The sequence below is a fragment of the Prunus dulcis genome, chromosome 6, assembly GCF_902201215.1.
Source record: "Prunus dulcis chromosome 6, ALMONDv2, whole genome shotgun sequence".
NCBI classification, from domain to species: Eukaryota; Viridiplantae; Streptophyta; class Magnoliopsida; order Rosales; family Rosaceae; genus Prunus; species Prunus dulcis.
In genome coordinates this window covers 12,210,045-12,227,696 of record NC_047655.1, presented here as the reverse complement: position 1 = coordinate 12,227,696, position 17,652 = coordinate 12,210,045, and the positions used below count along the sequence as shown (strand labels likewise).

The following is a 17,652-nucleotide window of genomic DNA, read 5'->3' as shown; positions in this document are numbered from 1 at the left end:
AACTAAGTAACTCCTCATTGAAATAACAAAACAGTGTAGTAGAAAGGCAATAAATTTTATTCTGAAGTTGTTTTTGCACCTAAGCGTAGCTTATAATTATCTCAAGTCCTAAGTTACGGAAACTCCAAAGGTAAAAAGTCTCAATTTCTACACGTTCTCGTATATTTTGGCATCAGCAAAACATGCCGTCTGAGAAACCAACTAGACGTGGTCAAAATCTTTGCTTCATTTGTTCAAGGCTTGGCAAGTGCAGCCCCTATTATTCTCCCACATATGGAAAACCCAACAACAAAAACTCAGTTTCCTTCCCATTTTCAGACAATTTTGGAGTAGCCAAATACAAAGCACAACAGATAAAACATTACTACTAGGCTTTAGAGATGACTCAGAAGAAGGCTTTGCCAATGTATTTGGAGGCTCTTTGGGGCTTCTCTTCTCAGAAACCACTACTTTGCTCTTTGGAAGCTCTTTGGGGTTCTCGTTTGCATCATTCTTGGCTTTCCTAGCTTGCTTTTGCTGATTATTGTATCTCTTTCTTGCTTTCACAGGAATGTAAAACCTGTCCTCCCCAGTGGGCATTTCGTTGCACCTCCGGGTGGTTTGGGCATTTCATCGAACAGGTGCTGTGCATCTCGTTTCTGAAGCAGAGGTGCAATTCCAGCTCTTGTAATGGACTTCTCTGGCGACCGGAAGTGCAGGTGCACCTTCTTGCGCCTGCACAGGTCCGCCACTGGCTCCAATGACTATAAAAATATCTATATCCTTTACAAATTGATGATCATAAATGAATATTTTTTTTTCATTCTTCTATAATACATATATCAAGTGTTACGATGATATTAAACTAACTATCAACAATATAAATAAGAATTTACCAAACTATGTAATCCAGTAATTTTTTATTTTATTTTTGGAACACATGAACCTACAGTTCAAATACTAAAAGGATATGAAATTATATAAGTTACAAATAAGTGGTTGTGATAAAGTAAAATAAACTCACTTAACATGCCACAATGTTTCCCTGTAAAGATCGAAGAATATGATAATATTCTCCCATTATATTATACGTAGATGCAACCACGTTTATATGAAAATAAACAAAAATTATGAAATGTTTGAAGTATATTGCCATAAGCGGTTTATCAAGGAATACATAAGAACAAATCAAAGAGATGTAAAGTATCATAAAATATATAAATTACTTAAAGAAAATCTCTAAGAATTTCAATAGCTTTCAATTGATGTGTTTTTAAAAAAAATGAAAATTATCAAAATTTTCTCAATGAGTACTTTGATTAAATTTTGAATACGAATTCAAGTTCAATATCGTTGCAACCTTTAAAACTTATGTACGTAGGAATATTTAGGATCCTTGAAAAGTCTATGAATTTCTTTTATAGCATACATGAAATTGTATGAATGACTAATTATTCCATGTAATATTTCAATGCTCTTATCCAGATAAAGGGATACAAATGAATAACAAGAAACATATATCTTGGAATGATGATATTGAAGCAATTTTTATACAAGAATTACCAAAGCGCATTGTGCAGAAAGCATGTGTGATATCAATGACGTTTGTGTTGTGGTTATCAAATAATTGAAATGTGCTACCATTAGGGGGAGCATCCAAAAAATTTCTGCAGAAGTTTTGATAGCAAATTTCATTGTCTTCATCTACTTCTCTCCCTCTCTACTATTTTCCCGTAGTTAAATAATATGATTGATATTATATTGTCTTAGATTAACAAGGGCAAAATAATCCTTACAATGAAGGTGAATTTTATAGTGTGATGCCAAGTCAATTTTGAATGCTCACTTTGAAGGGTGTTATGATTTGAATGTTTGTTTGAGCAACTCTAATATCCTCCGACAAAAGAAGAGGCTAGGTGTCACTAGACCAAATAATCATCAGCGAGAAATTCTTTCATTTAATCGTTTGTTTCCTTATTTTCTTAAGACAAATTTAAAAATTATAGAATTTGAGACATAGTCCTTTAGGATCTATTGCTTGCAATGATTTAATTAGTAATTAAATTGAATAAAAACTTCTAAAACACTCTCATTGTAATTAGCATCACAAGTTTAAAATTTATGTAGCATCCTTCATGACTATTAATGATACTAAGATCAAGATTCATCCATTATAGTCGTATAGTTGTATTTATCTATACAAATATTAAGAGAACCTCCTCTAATGTGAAAAGAGAGCATAAAAAAAACTCTCAACACTTCAAAACACTTTATAACTAAGATTGGTATTATTTTTAGACACGACCCTTTGTTTGATTTTTCTAGATTATGATCTACTTGATTTTTATTCTGCGTATGCTACGTCATTTATGACCCATCCAAAGGCTAAAAATGTCGTATCACATTCACATATTTTCCTTTTCAATTTTTTTGTTCGTATATGCTGCAAACAACATAATTTTATCTTTTTCTCAGAACCGAGTAACTCCTCTTGTCCCTTCAATCATTCCTATTTGTCCCTTATAAAGCTTGTTTGGACATATAAAAGCAACACAATTATCAGTTATATATATATATATATATATATATATATTCGGTATTGAATTCGATCTTTGGTACAAAATAGTTTTCAAAGATAAACAAACAAACTAATATGGCACCAAATATAAAGAATAAGAGTGAAGGGAGAATAAGATTTCAAGGATAAGCAGTTACTCACATTTATATACTGTTGGAAAACTTAAAAGACTTTGAAGCTATTCTATTTATATTTGTTTGTCGGTAACTTTATTAATCTTGATATGAGAGTTCCTTGTCCTTACACCGACGATAAAATTTTCTATTGGGTTTTCTGTAGTTTTGCCTCTTGAACTATTTTACTCTTATCTATTTACTGCACAACTAATTTTTTCGATAAATTTAGGACACACACATTTTAAAAAAATACTCAATTTAGGGCCTACCGTCAAATTCTTAAGGATGCCATCCACTTTTCCGTTAGATTTTGCACATGATAGGCACGTGACGGAATTTTAAGGGTAAATTCGTCAATTCAAGTTCAAAGCTCGTCACTTCCCTCCTTTTCTTCCCTCCATTTGGCCCTAATTTCAGAGCCCCAGATTGTTAGTAACAAAATCATAAGCTCGTCACTTCCCTTCTCATCTTTTAAGAGAACAAAAAAGATCCATCAGGGTAAAAATCTAAGAAAATTTGTCGGAAATGCGGTGAAGCTAACCAAATGATGAAATACAACAAGTGTGGAAAAGATGCTCTAATAAGGACATATTGGACCAATTTGAACCCTGAAATAAGGTTCTATGATTGTTGATGCTCAAAATGGCCCTGAAATTTCTCTCGATTTTTATGTTGTTTGTTTATACTTGAAAATTGAATTTCAAATTGTGTGTAGGTACAAGGGATTTTAGGAGGGAATATGAAAGGGTGCTAGGGTTTTCTTGTGAATCGAGGCGTGGGTACCCTTAGTTGGCTATAAATAGGAATTTGGAGTGGTGAAGGCACCACACTTGAGTTGAGGAGAGAAATTGTGAGAAATTGAAGAGGAGGAGAAGAGATTTCCGGCGAGAGTTTTGTGGTGGTGCTTGTGGCTGAGGTGATTTCCGGCGACCCTTACGTGGTGGTACGAACAAGGTTAGACCTCATTTTGCTTGAACTTTTGAATTGAAATGTCTTGCTTTGCATGAACATGTTGAAGGCTAGGTATGAACAAGCATGAATATGATGAACACGTTGAACATTTGTATGAACATGTTGAAGTCTTGCTTGGTATGAATAAGCATGAAGATTTGCCAAATTTATCTGTTGTTGTGGTTCGATCCTCCTTGCATGTGCATTAGCTCCGTTTTCTTGTTTTTGCATATTGTAGATGTCTGAAAGTTCTGATAGAGAAAGTCCTGACCCCCCCTGCCTTTGGTGGGGATGACACTGAGAGTGAAGAGCCCAGCCAATATGTTTGTTCTGAAGAGGAGAGTTCAAAGACAGAGGGTATGGTAGAAGGCATTATAGAAAGTAGGATGATAGGGCATGGGGGTGAGAGGGGTGAGCCGTCGGTAGACTCCGGGTCGGCTGCATATAGGGAGATGCAGAGGAATTATATAGAGTTAGAGGCTATAGCGAACCGGGTTCTAGCCTTGCCTCATACGCAAGAGGTGGGTTCGAGCAACCAGGCATCACCATCGGGGTCCGTGGGTATAGCCGCGGCTTCAGTTTCAGAGGGAGTAGACATTTGGGTTGGTGTCCCGCTGCCGAGGTGGAATACGCTTACAGAAGCCAAATTGGCCCAGCTGCGGACAGACTTTTGTGTTCCAACCTATGTGGGCTTGAGGTTACCCACTGCGGCTGATGTAGTCAGATATCCTTCGGATGGCTCCGTGATGATTTTTACGGATATGTATCGGCACGGCTTCAGACTACCCTTTCATCCGTGGGTGCAGATGATGTTGGCTAAGTTGGGGTATGCGACGGGCCAGTATAATCCCAACTTTTGGATTCTTCTTCATGGGATGTACATCGCTTGGTGGTTGGCTGGGTTGGGGGAGCCAACGTTCGAGCAGTTCATGTACTTGTACTCTATTTCGAAGCAGCAGGGGAATTTTGGCTGGGTACAGGCGAATTGCCGAAAGGCGAAGGAGATGGGCTATTTTATTAGGCACAAGCTAACTACGCAAAAGTCCTGGAGGAACAGGTGGTGCATGGCTTATGGGGATTGGGAGAGTCCGCCAGGGAAGAGCGTTGCCCAACACATTCCTACCAACTTCCAGTCTATAGGTCCTTGGCCCCATCCCTTAAGACTGTCTAATGCTTGATTGTGTTTTGCTTTAGCTCTTGTACTTGGTTCTCTATTTTGTCTGTGCCAGTGTAAATGGCTAAGTAGTATCTAACCTTTGGTGCAGGTTCAGTGAAGTGGGGCCCTATCTCCAAGGAGCAGGAAGACGAGGTTGAGTGGGTGAGGGCGCAGCTGTCGGAGACCGAGCGTGAGTGCGGGAACCTAGTCACGCAGAAGAATTTGTTGGAGTCCGAACTCCTTTAAGGAAGTAAGTACCTGGGTTATCTTTATTAGTTGTGTGCTAAGCCTTTTGTGGTTGTGACTAATGTAATTGTTTTATTTGTTTTGACAGTAGCTGGCATTATAAGGGGGAGCACGAAAGTGGCGGTGGACATTGATAAGGCTGAAATGCAAAAGTGGCTCAGGGAGTCTCGGGCCAAGAAGGCAGAGAAGGGTGCTGGAAAACGCCCCAGAGATGATGATGAGGGTCGGGTTGCTGACGTGCTGGGGAAGAGGAAAGCCTTGGAGGAGGCTCATCAGCATGTGATGGGGTCGAGGCTGAGGCTTCAGCCTTTTGATCTGCAGGCGCCGCCGAAGCTCCCCTTCGGCATGAAGGACGTGTTTGCTGAAGGGGTGGAGAAGGTGGACTTCGGCAGGCTACGCCAGCAGAAGAAGGAGGTGAACCTAGCTATGCACCGGCAGGAGGTGCCCTTGGTGAACGTCTTCCTGGAAGGCGTGAAGAGTGATCCTGAGGCTCTGGCGAGGACCCCAGCCTCTTCCTTCATAGACCGGGCCCAAAAGACGATCCTCACCTCTGCCTATGTAAGTGTTAGGCCTTCTTGTGTGCATTTTTTGTTGGATTATTCTTGTTTGGGTTGACTGACGTTGTTTTGTTTTGCAGGCCTTTGGCGAGATGTATGTCAGCATGGCCAAGGCGGACAAAGAGATCCAGAGGCTGAAGAGGCGTGATGAGCTGGCCAAGAGCAAGATGGCGGAGGCGCAGGAGGCCATCCGAGAGAAGAACGCCCTGCTGGTGCAAAAGGCGGCCCTGGCCAAGGAGGTGGAGGAGCTGAAGAGGTCGAAGGCCGAGGAGGGGGCTGCTGCCCGAGTCGAGGCGATCGAGTCCTTCCGAACCTCAGAGGAGCTGAAGAGCTACATCATGGACCGACTAGTGGATGAGCAACTTCGCTGGGAAGATAGGCTGGTTAGGTTCAACCCCTCGATTGAGATTAACTTTGATACGAGTGGCGAGCCTCCTGTGCAGAGTCCTCCTGCTGATGCAAGTGTCCCGACACCAGAGGCGGAGCCGGCCACTGAGGATGCCCCTTCTACCGAGTCTTGAAGGCGTTGCCTTCTTTATGTATTCTAGCTGATGTATTCTAGCTATCTCGTTAAAACACTTTGCCTTGCGCGGAGCAAGGTTGTTTATTTTTGCTTTGTATGAACAATTTGCCTTGCGTGGAGCAAGGTTGTTTTGATATGTTTATGATATCAGACTTGTTATGTGATATCAATTGTGCTAGTAAAATGATAACCATGTGAGTGCATGAGAATGAGCCGGAGTTAGGCATTTCATTTAAATAGGTGTCGAAAGGCAGAAGGTACAAGAGTTCTAGGGTCTAGATACGTTTAGTTATACCTTATAGTAAATGCTCAAGACCAAAGTATTGTCCTAGGGTCTAGATATGTTTACTTGTAGTAGTACTTGAGGTGATCAGCGTTCCAGGGATGAGGCAGCGTCTTGCCTGTGGGATCGCGAAGCTGATAAGTGCCGGGGCGGCAGATTTTGATAATCTCATAAGGACCCTCCCATGTAGGGCCGAGGGTACCTTCGGTAGGATTTTTGGTAGCCAAGGAAACCTTGCGCATGACCCAGTCCCCCATTTTGAAAGCGCGGGGCTTGACTCGGGAGTCGTAGTATTTGGCGATGCGTTGTTTGTACGCGACATTGCGCATGCTTGATTGGTCACGGAGCTCGTCAATGAAGTCGAGGTTGAGGGCCAACTGCTCGTCATTGGCCTTGGCATCGTAAGTGGAGGTTCGGTATGTGGGCTGGCCAATCTCTACCGGTGCCACGGCCTCGGTTCCAAATGATAGGGAGAACGGCGTTTCACCGGTGGATGTGAGGAAGGTGGTGCGGTAGGACCAGAGTACTTCCGGGAGTAGTTCTGGCCAGCAGCCCTTGGCTTTGTCAAGTTTTGTCTTGAGGGTCTTCTTGATAATTTTGTTCACAGCTTCGACCTGGCCATTGGACTGGGGATGGGCTGGGGAGGTGAAGCACAGACGAATCTTGAGGTTAGAACAAAATTGTTTGAATTTGGCATTGTCAAATTGCCGGCCATTGTCTGTGACGATGGAGTTGGGGATGCCGAAGCGACATACAATACTTTGCCACACAAAGGATTCGATGCGAGCCGCAGTGATGGTGGCCAAGGCCTCGGCCTTAGCCCACTTGGTGAAGTAGTCTACAGCTACGACTGCATATTTGACTTGGCCCTTGCCCTTGGGCATCGGCCTAATGAGATCTAGTCCCCATTGGGCAAATGGCCAAGGACTGACCATGGCAGTCAACGGTTCTGCCGGGAGTTGTGGAATGTTGGCAAATCTCTAACACTTGTCGCATTTCTGGGTGAAGGCCTAGGCGTCAGTGTGGAGTGATGGCCAGAAGTATCCTTGGCGGATTGCCTTATGGGCCAGTGAGCGTGCGCCCGAGTGGTTACCGCAGATGCCTTCGTGGATTTCTCGGAGGACATAGTGACCATCCTCTGGAGTCAGGCATCGGAGGTAAGGAAGGCTGAAACCCCGCTTGTATAAGGAGCCGTTAATGATCAGGTATCGGGCAGAGCGATGGCCAACGCGTCGTGCCTCGGCCAGATTGGCCGGTAGTGTTTGGTTCTGCAAAAACTGGAGGATGGGATCCATCCATGTAGGGCTGTGATCAATGGTGCAGATGAGTGGGGGTTGTGTGCTGGGCTAGTCCAAAAACTCGATGTGGATGTGGCGGCCTATTCCCTGCTCCAAGGCTGAAGCCAATCTGGCTAATGCATCGGCGTGGCTATTCTCAGAGCGTGGCACTTGTTTGATAGAGTGGGCGTGGGAGGTTGCCAGCAAGTGCCGAGCGTGCTGGAGGTAAGCCTTCATAGAGGCATCCTTGGCCGTGAAGTCCTAGTTGACCTGGTGGACAACGAGCTGTGAGTCACTGAATATCTAAATTTGTTTGGCGTCCATCTCTTTGGCTAGTCGAAGTCCAGCTAAGAGTGCTTCATATTCAGCCTCATTGTTGGAGGCTTGGAATTTGAAGCGGAGGGCGTACTCGAGGGCAACCTTGTCTGGGGAGACGAGAACGAGGCCGGCCCCACACCCCTGGGCATTAGAAGAGCCATCCACAAATAAGGTCCATAGGGGCTGGGTCAGGTCGAAAGGGCTTTTGCTGGCGGTTTGGTCCTGGCTCGGAGGGAGATTGGGTTCGGTTATGAGCTGGGTAGCTGCTGAAGCTTGGGGCTCCGTGAATTCGGATAAGAAGTCAGCAACGGCATGCCCCCTCATAGCCGGGCGGGGTTTGTAATGAATATCAAACTCGCCAAGTTCAATGGCCCACTTAACCAGCCTCCCAGAAGTTTCTGGTTTCTGCAACACCTGTCGGAGCGGTTGGTTGGTTAAGACATGGATGGTGTGAGCTTGGAAATATGGTCGGAGGCGTCTAGCTGAGACGACCAGGGCGAACGCCAATTTTTCGATGTCTGGGTACCGAACTTCGGCATCTTGCAATGCCTTACTAACATAATGCACTGGGTGTTCCGCGTTATCCTTTGATCGAATGAGCACAGACTAACAGCCGAAGCTGAGACGGAGAGATAAATCACGAGGATGTCTCCGTGCTCTGGGGTTGACAACAAAGGGGCCCGGCCCATATACTCCTTGAGTTCGCTGAAAGCCGTGTCGTATTAGGCAGTCCAGGTAATGCTTCGCTTGGTGCCCTTAAGGGCCTTAAAGAATGGGGAACAGCGGTCAGTGGCTTTGGAGATAAATCTGGTCAGGGTTGCGACACGCCCTGTAAGGCTTTGGATATCCTTGACCGTGTTAGGTATTGTCATATCTAAGATGGTCTGGATCTTTTCTGGATTGGCCTCATTACCCCTCTGGCTGATCATGAAGCCAATGAATTTTCCGGAAGCCACCCCGAATGCACATTTGGTGGGGTTAAGCCTCATTTTGTACCGCTTCAGGATGGCGAACATGGCAGAGAGGTTGGGGATATGTTTGTCAGCTGTGCGACTCTTGACTAACATGTCATCAACATATACCTCCATGGTATTGCCAATCAGGGGGGCGAAGAGGTGGTTCACCAGACGCTGATACGTAGCCCCAGCGTTCTTGAGGCCAAAGGGCATCGCCTTATAGCAGTAGAGGCCTCGGTCCGTAATGAAAGAGGTGTGGGCCTGATCTTCGGGGTTCATGAAGATCTGGTTGTAACCTGAATAAGCATCCATGAAGCTAAGGAGGGCGTGGCCCGCTGTGGCGTCGACTAGCTGGTCAATGCGGGGTAGGGGGAAGTTGTCCTTTGGGCAGGCCCGATTAAGGTTGGTGTAATCGACACACATGCGTCAGCCCTTTCTTGGTTTACGAACCATCACGACATTGGCCAGCCATGTAGGATAGTCAACCTCCCTGATGAATCTGATACTACTCAATCGATCCACCTCCGCCCTCATGGCCTCATAGAGCTTGGGGTCATAAGCGCGACGCTTCTGTCGGACTAGTCGGACGGCAGGATTGACGCTAAGCCTATGGGATATGATGTCTGGTGATATGCCAGGCATGTCATTGTAGGACCATGTGAAGACTTCGTAGTTGAGGCGGAGGAAGGCGACCAGGTCAGAGCGAAGCTCTGGCGAGATGGAGGTACCGATCCGGACTTGTCGATCCGGGATATCGTCATGGAGGGTAACCAGCTTTAGGTCTTCCACGGGTTCGGCCTGCTGTGTGATAGACTCCTCCCTAGGGGTCCTCAGGTTGGTCTGTGCCAGCTTGAGGAGGGGCGGGAGCCTTGGTTACTGCAAGGACTTCACTCCTATGTTGGCGATTGGTGGATTTGACAGTTGAAGCATAGCAGCTACGGGCGCCGAGTTGGTCGCCGCGCACCGTGCTTGGGCCATTAGGTGTAGGGAACTTCAACAGCAGCATATGCGTGGAAATAAAAGCCCTCATTTTGGCCAAGGCTGGGCGGCCGAGGATGACGTTGTAGGCTGTGGGACAATCAACAATAAGGAAGGGGGTAGTGATCGTCGTCCGCTGGGGTGCGGCCCCAATTGATATAGGAAGATGAATGCTGCCAATGGGCTGGACCACATCACCCGAGAAGCTCACAAGGGGTGTGATGCTTTGGTCGAGTAGGTGAGACTGGACCTGGAGTTCATTGAAGGCGTCAGCAAACATCACATTGACCGAGCTGCCAGTGTCCACCAGGATACGCCTAACGTCGAAGTTAGAAATGTCGGCACTGATAATGAGTGGATCATCATGAGGGAGGATAACACCACGCTCCTCCTCCTCGTAGGAGGTAATGGGGGCCCAGCCAGAACTTTGGGTCTTCGGCAAGCGTCCCTGCTCGGTGCTGAAGACCTGGTGCGCATATGTGGAGCGGACATAATGTTTGATGGAGTTGTTGGAGGTGCCAGCCAGGGTAGGACCTTCACTGATGGTGGAGATCATGTTGATCTGTCATTTATCAGGGTTAGGTGAGGGTGGTATGTTGTGTACATAGTTGTCCAGCTTTCCCTCACGGATGAGCCCTTTAATTATGTTGCGCAATGCGACACAAGATTCGGTGTCATGGCCACTGAATTGATGAAAGCGGCAGAAGACCCCCGTGTTTGGCATAGGCTTGCTGGATGGTCTTCGGGGGGGTGGCTTAGGGATGATGAGGGCTTCACGCACCAGGACGTTCTCATAGATGGTGTTGAGGATAGTAAAAACCTCGAACCTGGGCCTAGGTGTGAAGGGAAGTGGGGCCCGATCACCAGTCTTGGGAGGGTTGCCTCCTCTAGAGTGGTGGTGGTTGCCATGTTTGCCACGTTTATTATTGCTAAAGGGATGCCGGTAGCTATCCTTCCATTTTTGTTGTTGGTTACCCTGGGTACTCGGGGCAGGGGTAGAATGGCTGAAGCGGGTGGAGGATCGGCGAAAGTTTTGCCCGCCAGGTTGGCTGGGCCATGCTTGGAATTGAAGTATTCAGCCTTAGCATGGATCGCTGCCTGTTTCATTAGCTCTGCATATGTGTTCCAACTGTTGCTATGAACCAGGTAGCTGACGTTAGACTCGCGAAGGCCGCTCTTAAAAGCGCCGAAGGCAGCGCGGTCGTCAGTGTCCGGGCAGCGGGAGTATTCGTGACTGAACCAAGCTGCATATTCCCGAAGGGGTTCGTCCTCAGCCTGCCGAAGCATATACAAGTCGTCGGCAGAGTATAGGCGATCAGTCTGGATCATCAAATGATCCAGGAATGTCTGCTTGAGACTATCGAATGAGTTGATGGTGCGGGGGTGGAGTCTATAAAACCAATTCAGGGCCGCGCCGCTGAGGGTGGAAGGGAAGAGGAGGCACATGCCTTCATCAGTGAGGCCTTTGCACCCAAGGGCAGACTGGAAGGAGTGGATGTGGGTGAGAGGGTCCTCCGTGCCAGTGTAGAAAGCGATGCGGAGTGGCTGGATATCTTTCTCCTAGTGGTAGTGGAGGATAGTTCAGTAAAGGGCCCCGGTCGTGGTTTTGCCCAGATGGGTTAATGGCTGCGATGTTGTTCGCTCTCCAGACGCCGGACCTTTTCAAAGAGAAGCCTCTTGGCCGGGTCGGCATGAGGAAGAGTTTCAGGTGCCAAAGGCCTGGGGACAGGGCAGACAGGGGCTGGGGAATGTTCCCAATCTTCCGGCACCTCAGCGTGATAAGTTGGCTAGGCCTCCGAATTATAGAATTCCCAATTATCCGAGTCCCCGACACCTTCCCCGTCGGGTATGCGGACGGGGCCTGGCGAAGGGCCCAGGTGTGTCACCCGTGGGTCCTCGAGGTTGACAGGGATAGGGATCGGTCCTGGCTGACGGTCCGAGATGCGATCCCTGCAATCTTGGTAGATCCTGACTGGTTCATGGGGCCGGTCCTTCGGTGGGGAAACGCAAAGGAGTCGTGACTAGGTTAGCTCTGGATGAAGGTGGTCTTTACCCTTACGGAGCCTGGATTGGGCCGGGGCACTGTGGCTGGAATGTACTGGCTGGTTCGACTGAGTATGCCCAACGTTCTGGGTGAGGTCTTGTTGGGCATCCTAGGCGTGAGTCCTCTCTTGGTTCCGTTTTAGAGCACGATAGTCATGCTCTAGCTCAGCATTCCGGCAATGAAGATGCTCGTATTTCTCCGACATTTTAGTAATTCTGTCGCGGAGGCACTCCACTTCTACCTGGAGAGTGGCATCCCCCGAAGATTTCCTTCGGGAAGTACCATCGCGGGGGGTATAGTGCTGGGTATCGAGGCTATCCTCGGTCGGCATAGCAGGGTGTGGGGTGAAGGAGAGGCGACGGGGCCTGATGAGTGAAGGAGCCAGCTGGGCTGATAGAGAAAGAGGGGATTCAAGTGTCGATTCCCACAGACAGCGCCAAACTGTTGATGCTCAAAATGGCTCGGCCAATATTGAGTCCAACTTAGTGATTAGATGTGCTGGGTCTCTATCAGGGAAGAGGGCTGAGGCCCTTGGTGAAATAGGTTGGTGAGGGACCTGCAGAAGACAAAGTGGTAGAAGCGATCGTTAAGCTTCGGACACCGGTGTGGTGCCGGCCGAAGGCTCTCCGATGCCTAAGTCAGTTACAAGTGGTAAATCTGACAAAGTAACAGTAAAAGTGGGAGAATAGTTACCCTTTTTACTTGGGTACTGTTCCCTATTTATAGGGAGGTGAAAGCAGAGGTTTGCACAAAGTTCCAATGTGGGACTTTGTGCAAGTCGTTGTGGTGGCGACACATGTCCTGGAGATTAGGTTTGGCAGCTGGGAGCTTCGGCAGGTGTCTGGTACCTCGGAAGTGTGTCTTCCTTCGGCAGGGGAGAAGGAATGGCTGCCTTGGTGCTAGTCGCTTTGATGCTGGGTCTGCTCGGTTCACTATGGTGTAAACAATGATTGTGCTAGAGAATCAGTGAGTTTGATTACGTGAATTTGATGAATCTTTTAGTTGTTTGTTTTTGAAATGAACAATGATGCAAAGGAGTGACGGGTGTGATTTGTGGGCTCTTGCGAAACATGAGAAGCATGGAAGATCAAGTTGTAGAGAGCTAATATGAAAAGGTTTAGGTTTTGGCTTGGGACCTGTTTAATTGTAATGTTATTTATGTTTTTATTTCTAAGTTTTCGAAACCAAAAAGTAGGGTTGGGAAAAAACCCGAATTGGAATTAATTGAGCCATTTAATTGGTCTAACCCAAATATGCAGGAAATGAGTGCAAACTTGCACACCAAAACAAGAGCTCTAACCACTCCCTAACAAACCAAATGTTTTTTTTACATAAATAAATAAAAAGAAGCCATCCACACTATCCACACATGCAAAAATTCATAGGGACTGCCTTTAAGGCCTTGCCCTCTTTGCTGGAGATTTATAACTTATTGTTGTATAAAGGTTACAACTTACTAAGTTTGTGATTCCCCTGCATGGATATACACAGCATGCTGTGATGTCCCTCCAAATCCTGTATTTTGATTAGTTCATGTCCCTCTACAAGCATTTTGAGTAGTTTCTCTCCCCCCAACAGAATTTTGAGTTGTGTCTTTGCCTCTAAATCCTCCTCTAAATCCTCCACCAATATTTTGAGTAGTGATGCCTTGGCCTCTCAATCCTCCTCTAACAACTTGCATTAAATGATCACATAAAACAACCATAATGTCATGCCATGCTTAGTAGTAATTTTATTCACATATCATGAGAATGTGATTATAAAAGAACATAACTTACTTGTAGCCTTGCCCTTTTCACTGGCCTAGTAGTAGCTTGGGAGCTTGCAACTTGGCTATTTTCGCCTTAGGAGCTTAGCTATTTGTAGGTTGTGACCTTCTTTTGCCCTGCCTTGACCTTTGTGCATTATTACTAGTACCTTTCCCATCTCGACGACAATTAGTAGTATTGTGAACTTCTTAGCCACATCTTCTACATTGTTTGATTATGACATACCTCTTCAATCTAGTTGCACCTGTTAGGATCTCATCTGGCTCTCTCACTCTAGATTTCGTTGGCCTCCCAACTTGTTTGTGGTACACTCTTAAGCTTCTCATAGTAGTCCAAAAGCTTTGCATATTGTTCCTCAATTATGCCTTGTATCTTTTCAGCTGACATTTGCTTAGCTTTATAGACTTAACCCTTAGTGACATCAATACTGTAATTCTTTCTCACCAATGCCATGAAATCTGTTATTGACATCTTAGGATCCTAAGCTCCTCTTCAAACCTTGCAGCCAACCAACTTGATGTTGCAAATCTACTTGTTTCCTGATTAGGCACAAATTTCTTCATCCTAACCGTAGGAACTCCACCAACATTTGAAACATACAACACCCAACGACGAAGGCCATCATCAGCTTCACCATCACATTTAACTCTTAACCTATGGGGATCATTCTTTAGAAACCTCAAAGGTCTAGCATAACTATTGGCATTCTTTTATGGTTGGTAATTCAAGCCTTAAAAAAAATTTGGGCTCTCTCAAGTCATGATCCATGTTGTATTGCTTAACTTTTGGAGCTCTTATTTTGATCTTGCCTCTCACTTTAAGAACTTCTTCATTCTCTTCTCCACATACACTAAGAATGTCATATGTAGCATACTCATCAGTTGATCCTTCACTTGGTTCCTTAGACTGGTCTTCATCAAGATCTTCAATTACAACAAATCTCTCCAACTTGTGGTCAAAACTGCAGAAAAACCTTTTTCATTTTGTCCAGAGCTTTGAGAGAAATTTTGTTGTTGTTTGTAGCCAATAAGAAGAAGAGTGAAGGGAAAATATGTGGATATCACTCCCTAATCACCTTTCTCCTTCTTCTTCCTCTTTAACCCAAAAAATCATACCAGACAATGACGACTATAAGGAGCTTGTAAAAGCATATACCAATAGAGTGTTAGTTAGATTGGGCCGAGCCTTTGGTGTGCTCCCAAGTGGTGCAAGGTTCAAGCCCCCATGATACCTCTGTGTGTTTTCCCCATCCCTTTCCTAACTTTGGCTAAAAAAAATTAAATGATTAAGAGCATATACCCTTGCATTCGAGGTTTTAAATTTGATTCCCCCTTCCTAAATATCACTTATATTAATAATAATAAAAAACCAAACAATGAAGACTATTATGATAACATCTTCCATGGTGTAGATCTAATTGTATCCAATATATTATTGCTGGTATAAATATATTGGAGAAGTTACCATATTTTCTAATTCTTCCTTGGTGTGTGTATGTGTCTACGTTTGTGTTGTTGTTGTTGGAATAGATGCTTTATTGAGAACAATATAAGCACCTTAGATTATCTCTAAGCGAGAAGTCAAATATCAAATATTGAATTTGAATTTGTTTGCTTATGTGGCAATTTGATATATAACAAAGTTTTACATTCCACCTGACATGTCTGATTAAAATATTATTTTATTACATAGTGTTTATGTTTAGGGAGCTTCACTAATATACCCAAAATATGGGGTGAAATTTTTTTAAAAAAAAAAAAAAAAAAAAAAAAACCCTCACATGGAATGCACTTTATAAACACACCCAAAACTCATTTATTACATAAGAAATTAGTGTTTAAGTTCTTATAAATCACATGACTGCCATTGATCAACTTAAAAAAGAAGCCCAACACAAACAACTTAAATAGCACCCAAAACAAGCCTAGCCCAATTTTATAAAAAAACCCAAACAATTCATTACAAACAAAACGTCTTGAAAACTGTAGCTTCATTAACGTGTCATGTTAATTAATGACTGTAATCTTCCACACCTTTACTATCATGTTGATTAATTCTTGTAATGTTCCAGTCTATGATAATAACACTACTTTGTCATGTTGATTAATGGCTGTAATGTTCCAGTCTAGGGTAATAACACAGCTAGTTTCCTATGACATCCTATTTCTAATGCATGTTTACCCCTGTAATGTTCCAGTCTAGGGTAATAACATTGCTAGTTTCCTATGATATCCTATTTCTAATGCATGTCTGCCCTTGTAATGTTCCAGTATAGGGTAATAACATTGCTAGTTTACTGTCATGTTGATTAATGACTGTAATGTTCCAATATAGGGTAATAACACTACTAGTTTACTGTCATGTTGATTAATGGTTGTAATGTTCCAGTTTAGGGTAATAACAATACTAGTTTCATATGATATCTTATTTCTAATGCATGTCTACTCCGGTAATGTTCTAGTCTAGGGTAACAACATTGCTAGTTTCCTATGACATTCTATTTCTAATGCATATCTACCCCTGTAATGTTCTAGTCTAGGGTAATAACAATGCTATTTCCTTTGACATCCTATTTCTAATGCATGTTGACCCCTGTAATGTTCCAGTCTAGGGTAATAACACTGCTAGTTTATTGTCATGTTGATTAATGCTTGTCATGTTGCTATTTCTAATACATGTCCACCAAAGAAAAGATGAAGAAAGAACAAACCAGACCAACTCAAAATAAGCCAAAACCAGATTGTTAATACTATTATGTCATAGAAGTACATTGTTAATACTCTGTCGTACAAGTACATTATTAAACAAAAATGAGATTCATAACTGAAATAGTAACAAAAGATAAATCGATCGTCAAATCTTAAAATACATTTTGAAAATCAACTAAAATCCCAAGAGAAACACATAATTGAAGCAAAAGATCAAAAATCTCAAGTCCAAACCAAACGACGACGACGACGACGACGATGACAACGACAACGACGATGTGGCGACAGATGAGTAGAGCTCGAAGATGAGGAGTAAAGCTAAGAGCATCTGATCGAGGTTTGTTCGAGGTCTTGAACAATCCCAAAAAAAAAAAAAAAAATCAATAGAAGCATGGTTTTAGAACAAGAAATCGAATGTGAAATATTGAAAATAGTAGATTAAAAATGAAGAATATAGTTGGACTTGAGACTGAGCTTCAATGGAAGCTCCTCTTGCTCCAACACCAGAGAAAACACCAGCGAGAAATAAGAAAATAAATAAGATTTGGTTTTTTGGCAGATTTTGTTTTTTTGGCAGATCTGGTTTTTTGGCAGATCTAGGCATATTTGGTTTTATGGCAGATTTGATTTTTTGGCAGATCTGGGCAGATCTGATTTTCCTCTCTCAAATACATAGTACAAGGGCAATATAAGTATTTAATACACACAAATAAACTAAAAAACAATTATTAAATTAAAAAAAATACAACTGTCAAATTTATAGTTTTTAAATGATATAGGGTTTCTTTATAAGACTATGTCTAAGATTGGGTATATAACTAAATTTATATTATGTTTATTACTTCCTAGGCACATTAATTGAAAATATAAAAAAAATAACATCACAAAGTCAAACGGCCAAAAATAACAATAGGAGAGAGAATTTGTTATTCCACGTAGGATTTAACATTTCGTTTGGAGTTAGTTTCAACTATTTTGCCTACATGCTAAAATGCCACGTTGAAATTTAACATCTCCCTCAAAGATGCTCTTAAGAAATACAAAGAATGAGAAAAAGGGTCTTAAATCCAAAAGTGAGATGCTTTAATGTTTTAATTTAAATCAAGCTAATTTTGAATTATTTGAAAATTTAAGCATGTTTTGTTATAGAACAATAAATTAAATTTTAGTTGAGGGTCACTCAAATAATTTGAAGGCTCCCTCAATAAAAGGA

At 43.6% G+C, this 17,652-nt stretch overlaps 1 protein-coding gene across 1 annotated transcript; it reads right to left on the bottom strand.

Moving 5' to 3' along the window:
* Positions 1-7,969: 7,969 nt before the first annotated feature.
* On the bottom strand, positions 7,970-9,363 carry LOC117630286 (uncharacterized protein K02A2.6-like). Its single transcript, XM_034363030.1, has 2 exons — positions 8,839-9,363; positions 7,970-8,569 (listed from the first exon to the last, which is right to left on the bottom strand). The coding sequence occupies exons 1-2, from the start codon at positions 9,361-9,363 to the stop codon at positions 7,970-7,972; spliced, it is 1,125 nt and encodes a 374-aa protein (XP_034218921.1).
* Positions 9,364-17,652: the final 8,289 nt, after the last annotated feature.

Coding starts and splice junctions, on each gene's coding strand:
- LOC117630286 (XM_034363030.1), bottom strand. CDS start 9,363: ATGTGTGTCGATTACACCAACCTTAATCGGGCCTGCCCAAAGGACAAC. Junction 8,570..8,838: donor ATATGACAATACCTAACACG/GTCAAGGATATC, acceptor ATTCGATCAAAG/GATAACGCGGAACACCCAGT.